We start from the raw sequence: 14095 nt of genomic DNA, 5'->3' as shown, positions 1-14095 counted from the left end.
GATGGTTGTCGGATAAGAGAAACTCCCATTTAGGTCTTGATAGTGCTCCGAGTCAGTTGAGTTGAATGGCATGTGAATTGGTCCCGTCTAAACCATTTCTTATTATACTTAAGACACTTGAGTGAGTTGTCACTTCTTTATGAGTTGAGATTTCCGAGTTGGTTGATCCTTTTCTGATGTTGTTTTATTCGGCCATTTTACATACTCGTACATTCCACGTACTGACGCCATTTGGCCTGCATCGTTTCATGATGTAGAGACAGATACTAAAGATCATCAACCGGCGCACCGTTGAAGATCTACACACTTTCAGCTACTTGGTGAGTCCTCCTAGTTTCTGGAGGATGTTGAGCTCCCTGTATAGTTTTGTGTTGTTTCCTTTATTTTGATTGTTGGTAGCCATGGGCTTGTCATTGGACCCTCCTAGACTTTGATAGAGGCTTCATAGACTAGAGTGTGGGGAGATTGGACTGTTATTTTGAGGAGTCTTATTATATTTGTTTTGTTGAGTTGATAGTGTTTGGCCTTCGGACCCCATAATGAGAATAGTGTGTTTATGATTGAATCCTCCATTGAGTGAATGTGATTGAATGATAGTATGACTGAATCAAGTGGTTTTTTTGAAGGCCAAAAATGGCTTTCGAGTGCCGATCACGTCTAGGATACCCTCCCGAGGCGTGACATAGGAATTGGATCAGATCAAGGACGCATGATAAAGAATCAAGAAGTGAATGTATTTTCTAAAAATCTTCATAGTCTCTCGAAGATAAGTACATACGTCTCCATACTGATCTTCGAGATTTTACTTAAACTTGGTTTGTACAGTGAGATCTATGAACCTGGGCTCTGATACATTTTTATCACGATCTAAAAAACTGGGCGTGATGACACTTGTCCTTTCCCATGAGACAAGTCAGCCTAAATCCAACAATCGTGGAAGGTAAAAACGGAAGACAATTTTGACAAATAAATATAGATAAAATAGCAACTTAGTCAATTACAAAATCCCCCACGGACTGATTATCACATGTACAAGCCTTTTAATTTAAGATACGAAATAAATACAAGTCTTAATCTTTGTCTTTCGAGTACAACAAAGTAATAATTAAAGAGGAATAAAAAAGATGATCGGCATCAATATCTATCTCTTGAATCACCTCAGAAGCCTCGAATGAAAATAAGAAAAAATAGGTCACTGTCCGGGCTTAGAACCTATACAAGTGTAGTTAGCAAGGAGTGAGTAACAACAATGTTGTACCCAGTAAGTAAACAACTAAGACTAAGAAAAAGCTAGTAAAATACATGTACTCCTGCCACACCATCCAACCCCTAGACTACAACCTGCACAGAAAGAAGCCTAGTCTAAAGTTCTAACAGAACAATATTCATATACCTCAATAATAGTACAATTCAATTTGCAAGCAAATCAACACAATCAATAATACAGATCACAGAAATATAATGGGTAAAACCATCCACAATAGCAAAAGATGTATGATGCAACGAAATACAATGAAATGTCACATATCGTGATGCATGTCTGCCCTAATGATACACATCCACTAACCACCTTAAACCGAAACCCATGGGGGCCTCACATAGACCATGTATCTGTCGAAAAAGACCTCGGCTATAACATCCACCAAAAAAGATCTCGGCCGCCGAAAAAGACCTCAACCAATCATCTCGATCGATAGAAATCTCGATCCCAATATCTAGTATCTTACTCATATCACTTCCTCAGCTATCACAGATAAGTGTATGCACAAGTAATAAGTGAAAATAGAATGGATATTCACATATAATGTCATATAGTCCACAATCACCCTATTAATCAATAACATATCAACAACATATAAATATATCAAAATATTCATAACAAGCCCAAGGTTCTATCACATCGAACACCACATGTCATCTCATCTCAATTTTTCCATTTATTACCCCTCTTTATCATCAAGTTCATTTGAATATCCATAGTTCTTAACACCACTTTCTATCAATCCTTAACACATAAGACAAGAATACATGATCCTACAAGCTTTAGAATAGGTTTAGAAATTCACTTGCCTCGAATCCATTCTCACTAGTCCAAAATTTAAGCCTTGCCCTTACGTTGGCGCTCTGGATCAAGATAATCTATTCAAATATTCAATCAAATAAGAAAACGAGTCTAATAATATCTAAATCAACATTTTTAAAAATCAGGCCAAAACTGGCCCGAAATACCCGAAAAACATGATTTGGAAAGCGAAAAGAAAATTCGGAAATTTTTACATGAAAATTATCCTTGAAGTATTTGGAAACTAATTTTGAAAATCAATTTGAATTTGGAGTTGAAATCAGCCCTCAAACACCAATTTTACTAAAATTCATGTTCTTGAGAAAACCTCAAATATCCGAATCCAAAACCCCGAGTCAAATCTAAAATATTTCTTGAAACATATCTTATCCATATTTAGAAAAGTTCAAATATGAAATTTCATTAAAAATAGAGTTAAAATCGACCTTGAAATCCTAAATTTAGCAAATTTTATTTTTACGAAAAAAATCTAAATTATACGTGGTTAATATGATGAAAATAATTGATGAATCAACAAGTTTATTCCAAAATCAGTTTATACATAGCACAAGGATCGTAAATATGCCTTTTTCATCAAAAATGGAGTTCAAATCGATAAAACCCCAATTTTTCCCAAGAAATTTACGGATAAGGAAAGAAAACAAGATGAAGAAATCATGAGAAAATGTCCAATTGAGGATTGTATGCTAACCCTCATATTATATCGAGAAGAAATCCGCAAGAATCACTCAATTCCGAGTTCTAGAACTCCCGATATGCCCAAAATACCAAATGAACGCCATCTGAAATTTATATACTTGTATAACTCTAATTGCACCAGAAAATCTGCAACTTATATTTTCATTAAAAGAGCCGTAAATCCCTCATAAGATAGGAAATGACCCGATTCATTTTTCTAAATGTCTTAAATAATGATACAGACCTGTTCCTTCAAATGAAACTCAATTTTGAACTCATTTGCCTGGTAAAATATTATTTCTGCTCGATAAATAATTATTTCTTATTTTGAGATAAAATTGCAATCTCGGCTTAGCGAAAATGCACCATAGAGAGACTTTAGCCACATCTTAACCCGAATGAGGCGATCAAGAAAACTTTGTAGATAAATCCTATAACTCATGCTCAAAATTTCAGAAGTTTTGAAATAATTTTTTGATCTTTAAAACTAATGATAAACCTTTTAGTTGCCATAATTTGCTGAACAGCGCCAAACCACCCAAGAAGCTTAAAAGCTCACCCAAAACTAATTCAAAATTTTTCGAACACAAACCAAATATGCTACTAACTTGCAAATGATATTTCGGGCTTAATAAAATTGATGGAATTTGAATTAGAGGTCTCCTTGACCCGAAATTCGAAAAGTCGCAACTAAATTAACTCAGACCCCCAAAATATCAAAACAAGCTCAGGACTTCTAAAAATTACAATGAAGCCCTTTTTAGAATTAGAATCACCTCCCAAAACCATTGGAACCATCATAAATTCAATTCGAGCATCCGAACCTCAAATGTTGACCAAAGTCAAATTTGGATCAAATTTTAACTCAATTTCCAACTTCGGACCTAAATTCCACATTTCAATTCCAAATCTTATTCCGACAATTCTTCTAAACCAATTTCCACATTTCAGAACTGATAGAATCGATGAAATTTCATTCCAAGACTCAAAACTTCAAATGACTCCAAAACTCAAAATTTGACAACTTAAGCCTTTAAAACTCATTTTTCTAGCAAAACCTCAATTTTTTACATGATTTTCAAAAACTAACTTTCAAACCCAATCTAAAATAACTCGGAGAAACTGAAGGGAGGAGTGAAATGGTAATTTTGTCGAAAATAACATTCAGGGTCATTACAAAATATTAAGACCATTACATTTGAGGGACACATTGTGTATTTTTCTGATTTGAGCCACTCTTTTTTCTGTTTTTGTTTGGCTTGGAGTTGGGCTAGACCCAAACACTATTATTTTAAGAGGAATTTTCAAAAATAGCAAATACTTGAAACATACTTAGGCTCCTTAGCTATAGTTTGCTTAATTATGTTCCATAACTAAAGTTTCAGTTGCTATGCTAATTTTTGTTTGCATATCTCATTGCATTATACAAATTTGACTTCCCCGTTTGTATATCTAATTGCATTATACAAATTGGACTTTCAAACAGATTGTATATACAAATACAAATTTGTTTTAAATATTTGTATATGAGCCCATAAATTCATTTTGTATATAAATACAAACATTTAGGGATTTTTATATAAGCCCTGAAATATACAAATACAAAAGAAAATACTAAATTATTTTAGAAATTTGTATATGAGCCCCTAAATTCACTTCTAGATTCGTATATGAGCCCCCAAATTTATATAATAACAAATTTTATTAATTGTAACCGCGATTCATAATTACATGAAACTATAGTTATATTAAATAATATACTAATAATGTTTGCTAATTCACGTAATTTTTTCTTATTTTGATATATAAATAAGGACAATTGTTCGCCATTTGTTTTCATATAAAAAGGGGCTAATTTCATATATATATATATATATATATATATATATATATAATTATACTACTACTACTATTACTACTACTACTACTAATAATAATAATAAAGTAATTAGTATATAACAAATATAACCATATTTTATTTACATATAAAATAACCAAAAATCATACGAAGTATACACTGACTATACGCTATACCTTGCCAAAAGTCATAGAAAATATACACTAACTTTACAATATAGTTTACCTATACATGAGTTATACATTGACTATAAAAAATTGAATAGTACTTAAATATAAAAGAAGTATACATTGACTATACATAAAATATACATTGACCTATTCAATTTCGATCAGCTCAAAATCTCCTATAAACAGTCCCAAAATTTTAGTTATGAAATCTTCTCAATATTTTGATTCTTTTGATATATAATTCGCTTAAAACGATTTACGTTTGCGGTATATCGTCTTTTTTTTAGAAGAAGTATCAACAGCAACAGCGGCGAAGAAGACGACGCCAAATTTTGCAAGGAAAAAATTCCAAATGGCTACTTATTGTTAGAAATATAACCTAATGGACATTTTGTCTAATTTGCAAAAAAAAAAAAAAAAAAAAAAACAAACTCTCACTAATTGTTGCCGGCAAAATATGGAACACTTAAGGATTGACCATTTTTTCCATTTCTTTTCTAGGTAAGAGTGCTTGAGTTAACTATCGTCCAAAGATCCAACACAAAACTGAACTACGTAGAAACCTGATCACGCTATGAACATCATAGGGCAGTAGGTTGAGGAGTCGAAAAATTATTATCCCATCGTACGGGAAAGTGTGAAGTATCTCCCTGTTTGCTATTAAACTCCACAAGTGAAATAACAAAATCATTGTGTTCGTCCGATCATCAATTACACAACAAATGTATACATCATAAAAAAATCATTTTCATACTAGCTATTTCTAAGACATCAAAGGATGCAGCAGCCAGTTCCCCATGGTTACTATAAACAATGTCAATCACAGCAGGTGTTCAAAGAAAAGAAAGCAAACCCTTTTTAATTTTCAGTTGGTACATATTTAAAGTAGGTGAACCCTTTTAATTGCAGCCAGACACAACCAAAAAGATGTTCAATATTTCATTGCTCTTCTCTGCAAGAAGTAGCAATTCAATCCCATCAAAGTCCTAATTCCTTTTTCAATTGGGCAAGGGCTGCCTCAATCTCATCAATATTTTCTTCAATACTGTTACCTTTATCTGTTCTCTTTTGTTTTTCATTACTAGTTCCAGATTGTGCATTGCCCTTCTGGGGTCTCTCGTTGCTTTCGTCTTCTACCTCTGAATCGGTTATATTAAGCTCCTTCTCTAAAAACTCAACAAATTCTTCTCCAATTTCCTGTCAACAATCAAATTGTAAACTCTAATTCTTTCTCTCTTGCGTGCAAAGTAAAAGTACCACAATTTCTTCTAACTCTAACAGTTAAACGATTTTCACATCCAAATAATCTTGCTCAACCCAAAGGGTAAATAAGCCAGAGACACCTCACAGGGAAAATAAAGGTTAAATACATAGAGGGTGGTAAGAGGCAAATGATCAAAAGGAGAAAACAAGAAACAGAAATTTATCATTTCTACGTTTCTCAATTGTATTTTTCTTTCTCATAAGATGAATTTATCAAATTCTTACCGCCATTTCTTCCCACAAACTCTTTGGTTTTCCCGTGGAAGCAACATTTGCCTCCCAATTCCGAAATTCTTCTTGGAAATCCTTAAAGAAGTCCGCTGCAGAAAGAAATTAGACTTGAGCACATGACTCTTTCAACTGCAAGACAAGCTATATATGAAAAATGCCCTAGCACAGTTGACGATAATGTATCCTGTATCTTTAACTACAATCTACCTATGGTTATTTGAGCATCCTTGAAAAAGCTACCTGCAGCATAAAGGGGTTAAACATAAGAATGTAAAACAAAAAAAAAAGGTCTTACTAAACAGATTAACATAGATTTCTGTTTTATTTTTTCGTGCTTTTATTTTTGAGCTTTCTTTTTGTTTAGTGAAAACATACAGTTTGGTAGCATGAATATCGTAGGTGAAACCTCTGGAACACTGAATTTAATGACTTTATACTTGGATGTTGTATGGTGGAAGTATTGCTACATTCAAAGATATTGGTGTAAAGCAACTATTTTGAGGTATCAAAAACAATTTTCAACATCGGGTTCAAACTCCAACCTAAATGCTTTCTTTCGTACACTTTACAATCTAATCAAGAAACTGGAGGTATATCAGATTACACACTCTAGTTCATTAATTGATGGATGACAGATGCTTTAACCATTCATGTTATAATTCTTATAAGAGTTATCTAGTACTTTTTGAGGACAGAAAAGATAAGAGGTTTTGCACCATCTCCTGACTTCGAGATGGCCAGGTAAAACCACTTTTGCTTTACTATGATGCTTTGCCAAGGACTATTTGTAGAAAGCTAATGTTTTATTTGTCTGGACAGAAACAATCACGCATACCAACAAAATGTAAGAACAAGTCAGCAGTAAATATCACAATTAGCAAAGATGTTTTACCAAAGCTATAAAAATCTTCTTCATCTGCAGCACTTCTATTTTGTTCTGCTCCACTATAATATGAAGAACTTGAGGTGTCACTTCTTGAATCATATCTCTTCCTGGTTTTGGAGTTCAAAAGTGTGTTGTATGCATGCTTAATCCTCATAAACTTTTCTTGAGCATTGTGCTATACAGAAAGAAATCAAAAGAATCTGGAGAAGTACTTAAATAAAAACAGGTTTTGTTCGCTCTAAAGGAAGAGAAGTTTTAGTTCCTATCCGCGTTTTAACTTGAGGCAATCTGTATTTTTGTTCCTGTTGTCAATAAGGATTATGCAAGCAAAGTGTAAAAAAAGGAAGGTAATTTAACATATGATGCCTTGACTTCCTAAAATAAAATAAATTGTGTTGAACTATATATGGAATTTCTGTAGCTAGATTACCATATTCTGCTATTTCTAGAGCTAATCCTGGCCCTGGGTGGACAAGTGAGATACAACGCAAGCATCAGATGTTTACAACTGATGAACCACTACAGCTGTAAGCAACAATGACAAATGTCGTCTTTTGTACGACAATTTAGTTATTCCAAGGTTGAAGAGTTTTGGCTTTCTTCATTCTATGAACTGTCACAAGGCTAAGAGCTGAGATAGCACTACCAACAGGAAGTACTCAGCAAAACTCAACCTCGCCCCAACAGGGATAAGAGTTAACTTGTAAAACAAATAAAGCAGTGAATAAGTAACTACACTTCTTCAACCCTTAACTGCGAAAAACTGGAAAAAGACATGCACAAAGACAACCACTAGTATGGAATTTGAGAAGAATCCACATTGAATATCCCGATCTCTAATCATCAGCACCTTTCTTCTTTTCTTATTTCAAAAAGTAAACAGTGCTAAGTCACATACCAACACATCTAAACAACTTTAGACATTTTAGCCATCACCTCTTCTGCAAATATTTGTGTGATATATATAGCATAGAGGAAATTCAACATGCTGAGCTAGCACACGATTATGTACCAGTCTATGTACAAATTTCTCCCTTTTCATACTCTTTGAGAACATACAAACATCAATTGCAAAGCAGTGTAGAGAGTAACCAAAGTTCGACTTTTAAGCTCAATCCATGAATTTTTATAATTGCGGATTTTAACTGAATCTAGATATGTATTTCTTTTTCATGAATATGACACAATTGCTGCACATTAGACCTAAATTTGCTTCATCAGATTTATGCTCATCAGGAAAATGTGGATTTTAGCATCAGAAATGGAGTGCCTTGAATGTTTTACTCTATATTAATTTTCAAACAAGATCAACCTGCAGACTACTCATAAGACCACGAAAGGCATCGACAGAAGAATGAATTACAAACTATACTCAACACAAGCAGAAACAGAGAGAGAGAGAGCGAATCACATTGATCTTGTAGGTAAAATTATCAAGTCAAAGATCTCTTCTGCACAAAATGACACGCCGCAGAAATGACTAAAATTCAAAGGGCTTACCTCTTTGTTAACATCAGGATGATACTTAAGAGCAAGTTTGCGATAGGCCCTTTTGATTTCGTCTGCCGTTGCTGATGACGACACCCCTAAAACTTCATAAGGAGACTCTTTTCGACTTGCCTTAACCAATGTATGTGTGTTTTTTTTCCTCTTTTTCTTATAGTAGCTGGGTGAGAAGGACATTCGTCTAGGCACCACGAGGATGCCATACCCGATTCTACAAACGAGCCTTGAAGTTAACTCTCTTCGGCTTTGAGGAAAATGGAAATTGTTAGCTGGCTTTTGAGATAAAGCAGATGCAAAATCCATGCGCGTTCTTGATTGCACGCTTCTGGTTATGTTATCTTTCACCAGAATATAAATAGACGGCTGAAAATTCATCCCCATCATGATTCATGGATGTGTTAATTTACCAAAAGACCCATCGTACCAACGCTATGCTCCAATTTTAGTATTTCTATAGTTCGCACGCAATGTTTGGGGTAAATTTGAAGCTCCAAATGAGTAGCTTAACCTTTTGTTCCTTGTCTTCGACTATGAATGGCAACCTAAAGCCCGTTCAACGGAGAAAGTGCATATATTCTTCAAATAAAGTGTCTGTCCTCAAATTAGCTGTTGCACGCCAACTGCTTGACGAAATTGCTAAAAGAACAAGGGGTTCAGTTGCAGATTTGTATGTTGCTGAATATGCAGATAGAGCTGAAATGGTTACGGAAAGCAGTCGGAATTCAGATGCAACGGATGAGCTATTAGGAGAGTCCATGTTTGATTGTGCTAGCAATTTCATGGATGAGGAATATATAATTGATCAGTTGAGGTACTGTAGCAGTGAAGGAATTTTTGAGCTTGGCAAATTATATCATGCTTTAATAATTAAGACGGGTATTTGGTTCAACAAGTTTGTTGCTACAGCCCTTCTTAATATGTATGCCAAGTGTGGTAAAATGGGGAGTGCTGAGATGATATTTGATACGATGTCTTACATTGATGTTGCTTCATGTAATAGCATGATATGTGGGTATGTAAGCAATGGAATGGAATCTGAAGCCTTTGCTTTCTTTGTCAGGATGAGCAGTATTCTAGATATCATGTCAAACCACTACACCTACTCGATATTGTTATCCGATTGTGAGTCTGTTCAAGTAGGAAAACAGTTGCATGCTCAAATTGTAAAACTGAAATTTATGTCGCTTACAGTGGTGGGGAATTCAGCTTTGACGATGTACATCAACTTCCGAATGATTGAGGAGGCTGAGAATTTGTTCCAAGGACTTGTTAATAAGAACCATATATCTTGGACTGCATTTATATCTGGACTTTACCATCAAAAGGCCTTCTATAAGGCATTGACACAATTCTGTTTGATGAGAAAGAACAATACTGAACCTAATGAATACACCTTCTCTGTGGCCATTTCATGTGCAGCTTCTGCAGAATATTATGATTATGGTTGCGCACTTCATGCTCAGGTAATAAAAAATGGAATGATCTCAATGGTATTCGTCGGGACTGCCATCATAGAGATGTACTCAAAATGTGCAGAACTGGGTAATGCTAGAAAACAGCTCAAGGAGATGGGACACGTAGCATCTTGTGCATCATGGAATGCAGTGATAACCGGCCTTGTTCACAATGGTGAGATTGTTTCTGGATTGGAGATCTTCCGTAAGATGCTAATGAAAGGTATTGCTTGTGATGAATATACATGTTCAGTTACTCTGAAGGCCTGCTCGTTCCTGCCATCTCTTGCAATCTGCAGGCAGGTGCATTCTTGGGTAGTTAAGGGGATGTTTGGAGCGAACTTGCATGTGGCGAGTTCACTAATAGAAACATATGCACAATGCGGCAATTTAGAGGATGCTGAGAAGGTTTTCTTTCTAACATCTGCACCAGATGATGTGACATTTAATGCAATGATTAAAGCTTATTCACAGTATGGTAATCCAATGAAGGCTATATCCTTGTTTGAAAAGATGGCAGAGAAAGGGATATTACCAACGAGTTTCACCTTCCTTGCTGTTATTTCTGCTTGTAGCCATTGTGGTTTAGTTCAACAAGGGAAAGAGTTGTTCGAGTCTATGACTAGAGATTACAGAATTCCACCTGAAGAGAATCACTATAGCTGCATGGTTGACCTGCTGAGTAGATCAGGGCAGTTAGAGAATGCTCTCGAATTCATAAACAAGCTGCCAATTGAACCCAATGCTCCAATCTGGAGACCTTTTCTAGCAGGTTGCAAATTTTATGGTTGCCTTGAAATGGCAGAGATGGCGGCCAGTAAAATATTAGAGCATGACCCTGATGATGCATCAGTTTATGTCACCCTCTCGAACATGTATGGTGAAGCAGGAAAGGTAAAAGATGCACTCAAACAAAGAGAGCTGATGAAGTCCAAGTCGGTTCAGAAGGAACCCGGTTGTAGCTGGTTGGAGGTGAATGCAAAGATTCATAGATTCTTTTCTGGTGATACAAGACATGTAGATACGCCAAAAGTATATTCGAGATTGGAAAATCTGATGCAAAAGATTCAGACCAAAACAAATCGAGAACTAGGTAAGGTTACAAAAGAGAAATGCTTATTTCACAGTGAACGGTTAGCAGTTTGCTTTGGGCTATTGAACTTACCTAAGGGAACCACTATAAGTGTATTCAAGAACATTAGGATCTGTTTGGACTGCCATACGACAATGAAGCATATCTCGAAGATTACAAATCGAGAAATCATAATAAGAGATAATTACAGATTTCACCATTTTAAGCAGGGCTGCTGTTCTTGTGGGGATTTTTGGTGACGCTTGAAGTCATGTAACTCGGTGATTACTTCTTTTCCTCTCTCTACATTGAGGTTTACGTGCCACTTAGGTTCAACTCAAACACATGGGAATGCTATATCATCATCTGTGTAACCATTCTGAACATTGAAAAAGTTTGGGTTGACAAGGCACAATGCTGAGCAAAAAGATTGAAAGTATTGATTAAAGAAAGTCCCTCAATATTTTTCTTAAGCATAGAAGGGATTTGAATAACCAACTTACAACAAAAATATTGTATAATTCAAAATTCAAAAATCTAAAATATCTCAACAAATAGAGCCTTTTTGGATTGGCTGGAAAAAAGTAGCTTTAAAGTAAAAAAAAAAAATCAAACTTAAATGACTTTTAAATCAAAAAAAAAAGTAGAGAGAGTCTACTTTTAAGTTTTAACATTTTTAAAATCATTTAAAACTTATTTTAAATTATTTTTAACTTTGCCAAACAATCCAAAAGCTAAAAATGACTTAAAAGTAGGTTTGACCAACTTTTAAGACAATCCAAACATGTTCTTAACAACCTAATAAAATTTTTAATGTCAAATCATCCTTAACCTAAGCAACTTAAGTTTTAGGTAAAAAGAAAAATTACTGTAATAACTAAAAATAATTTTCAACACCCCTTTTTTGCTTTAGTTGTTGCAATTTCAAAAATTTGTTCTTCTCAATTTCTGGTTTTGTTGTTTATGCTTGAAGATTGTTTCGAGCATCCCTGAACTTGTACAATTTTGTAACATGAATCTGGATGATATAATTTGCAGGGAGTTGTTATAGGGATTGCTGATAATTTTCGCTGGGCATTGAAAGAGAGACTGTTGATTGACATGGTTGAAAAATGGGTTAAAAGTTGATATTGATTCAAAATAATTTGTACGGTGAAAATAAGTACGGGGTAGAAAATGGGTTGAAAATAGCCCTGTGCATTGAAAATACGCAAAAATTAAAAAAAATATAGTTACCTAGCTTACATCGTAAAAATATAGCCCAAAACTTATCTTACAATTCTTTATCCCAAAACTCAATTTGGATTACAACAATACAGATACGAAATGCAACAACATACAAAACTTCCATATTTTATTTTTACAAAAATATTTAAAAACATGATATACAATATTATATAAAATTATAAGAAGTATTTATACACCCATATACAATAATATACAATCTTATACACTATTATAAAAAAACTGACTTGTAACCCCTCGTGTTATTCTAGCCTAGACTAAGTTCGAAAATCATGAGAAAGATTGATGAATTAGACTGAACAATGGACTACGAGGGAGGTTTAAGATTCGTAGGTTGTTCTACGAGTCATAGGAATGGTCCGTAGACCTCCCCAACACTTAGTGAAATTTTAATTTGGAGAAGCCTCCCTACGAGCTACCATTAAGAGCCGTAATCATTCCTACGAGTTGTAGAGCCTTTGCCTAAATTCTGAAAATACAAGCCTCAGTACCTTGACTACGAGTTGACAGGACGACCCGTAGAGATGACTACGAGCTGTAGAAACGACTCTTAGAAGCACCTAACACTTGGTCAAATTTCTGAACAAGAAGGTCACATCTATGAGGAAAGTTGACGAGTCATCAAAGTTCCTACGATTCGTAGAAATGACTCATAGGGAAACTTCAGAGACTCATTATTGCAGGGATATGAGTTACCTATAGGATGAGAGGAGTTCACAACTCGTAGACACGAGTCGTAGATCCCAACATTTTCCAGCCTAATTTCACGATGGAAGACTACGACTCGTAGATGTTTCTACGAGTCGTAATGACGATTCGTAGGCGACTAATATTAGGTTTTTGCAAGGGTAGATTGGTCTCTTTCTACCTCTCTTAAACTAAAATCCCAACATTTTAGGACTAAATTATGTCCCTTATCAGTACCTAGTACGCCTAATACCCTCAATAACACTTGGATTATTTGAAAGAGAGGATTTGAGAAAAGGAGAAAGACTAGGGTTCAAGTTCTTCGAGTGAGTTCTCCGAGTTCTTGATTGTTCTTCGAGTTCAGGTATGTAAGGCTGAACTAAAACATGGATTTTATTCCTCCATGTGCCCATGATTGTGATAAATGGAATGTGTATGGATTAAGCCTCTATGATTGTATTCCTTGAGAAGTTCTTGTCTTAAAAATATAGATGTTTTACTGATTATTGATGGAATATTATTTTTCTACGGATTAATTCCTCGAACACATGAATTGAACTACTTGTTTTACTTAAACCCTAGAAGTATGTTGATTGATATTGAATTATATACATCTTAAGATTGAGTCTAGAGCCTTGAATTATGGATGTATGATTGAGATTAGAACGTGAGTGTGATAATAGTAATGATAGTATCGACAAATTGATAGTTCTAAATGTTGTCATATTGGGAAATTGATTGGTTAAAGGGGTTGATTTGATAGAACGAATGAATTCAAAGAGTCCAAAATACACTTATTGATTTGGCTTGATTTGTATTGATTGTCTTATGAGCTTGAGTCTTGCGGGGGAGTATCGAGCACCGAATTGGGTAAGAGTAAGTAATAACTCGAACCCAATAACTACATCGGCAAATGTAGGAGAGGATTGAACTGTTAAAGTCGGATGTTTTCCAAATTACTA

General features: G+C 34.7%; 2 protein-coding genes across 3 annotated transcripts; one reads left to right on the top strand and one right to left on the bottom strand.

Moving 5' to 3' along the window:
* Window positions 1-5415: 5415 nt before the first annotated feature.
* Window positions 5416-9191, bottom strand: LOC129882442 (uncharacterized). Of its 2 annotated transcripts, XM_055956733.1 has the most exons (5): window positions 8670-9191; window positions 7176-7344; window positions 6491-6523; window positions 6278-6372; window positions 5416-5986 (listed from the first exon to the last, which is right to left on the bottom strand). In XM_055956733.1, exons 1-5 carry the CDS (start codon window positions 9057-9059, stop codon window positions 5768-5770), a joined length of 906 nt encoding a protein of 301 aa, XP_055812708.1. In that variant the 5' UTR covers window positions 9060-9191; the 3' UTR covers window positions 5416-5767. The 2 variants fall into 2 exon arrangements, with proteins under 2 accessions (XP_055812708.1, XP_055812709.1); XM_055956734.1 differs by lacking the exon at window positions 6491-6523.
* Window positions 9192-9205: 14 nt separating this feature from the next.
* On the top strand, window positions 9206-12329 carry LOC129883480 (putative pentatricopeptide repeat-containing protein At5g59200, chloroplastic). The gene is made up of 2 exons (XM_055958137.1): window positions 9206-11314; window positions 12240-12329. The coding sequence occupies exons 1-2, from the start codon at window positions 9206-9208 to the stop codon at window positions 12327-12329; spliced, it is 2199 nt and encodes a 732-aa protein (XP_055814112.1).
* Window positions 12330-14095: the final 1766 nt, after the last annotated feature.

The sequence above is a fragment of the Solanum dulcamara genome, chromosome 3 (genome assembly GCF_947179165.1).
Source record: "Solanum dulcamara chromosome 3, daSolDulc1.2, whole genome shotgun sequence".
Taxonomy (NCBI): domain Eukaryota; kingdom Viridiplantae; phylum Streptophyta; class Magnoliopsida; order Solanales; family Solanaceae; genus Solanum; species Solanum dulcamara.
The sequence above is the reverse complement of the archived record's forward strand: the minus strand, read 5'-3'. Positions and strand labels throughout refer to the sequence as shown.

Coding starts and splice junctions, on each gene's coding strand:
- LOC129882442 (XM_055956733.1), bottom strand. CDS start 9,059: ATGATGGGGATGAATTTTCAGCCGTCTATTTATATTCTGGTGAAAGAT. Junction 7,345..8,669: donor ATCCTGATGTTAACAAAGAG/GTAAGCCCTTTG, acceptor CTTTCTGTATAG/CACAATGCTCAAGAAAAGTT. Junction 6,524..7,175: donor AGAAGATTTTTATAGCTTTG/GTAAAACATCTT, acceptor TTTATGCTGCAG/GTAGCTTTTTCAAGGATGCT.
- LOC129883480 (XM_055958137.1), top strand. CDS start 9,206: ATGAATGGCAACCTAAAGCCCGTTCAACGGAGAAAGTGCATATATTCT. Junction 11,315..12,239: donor CTAAGGGAACCACTATAAGT/GTATTCAAGAAC, acceptor TATAATTTGCAG/GGAGTTGTTATAGGGATTGC.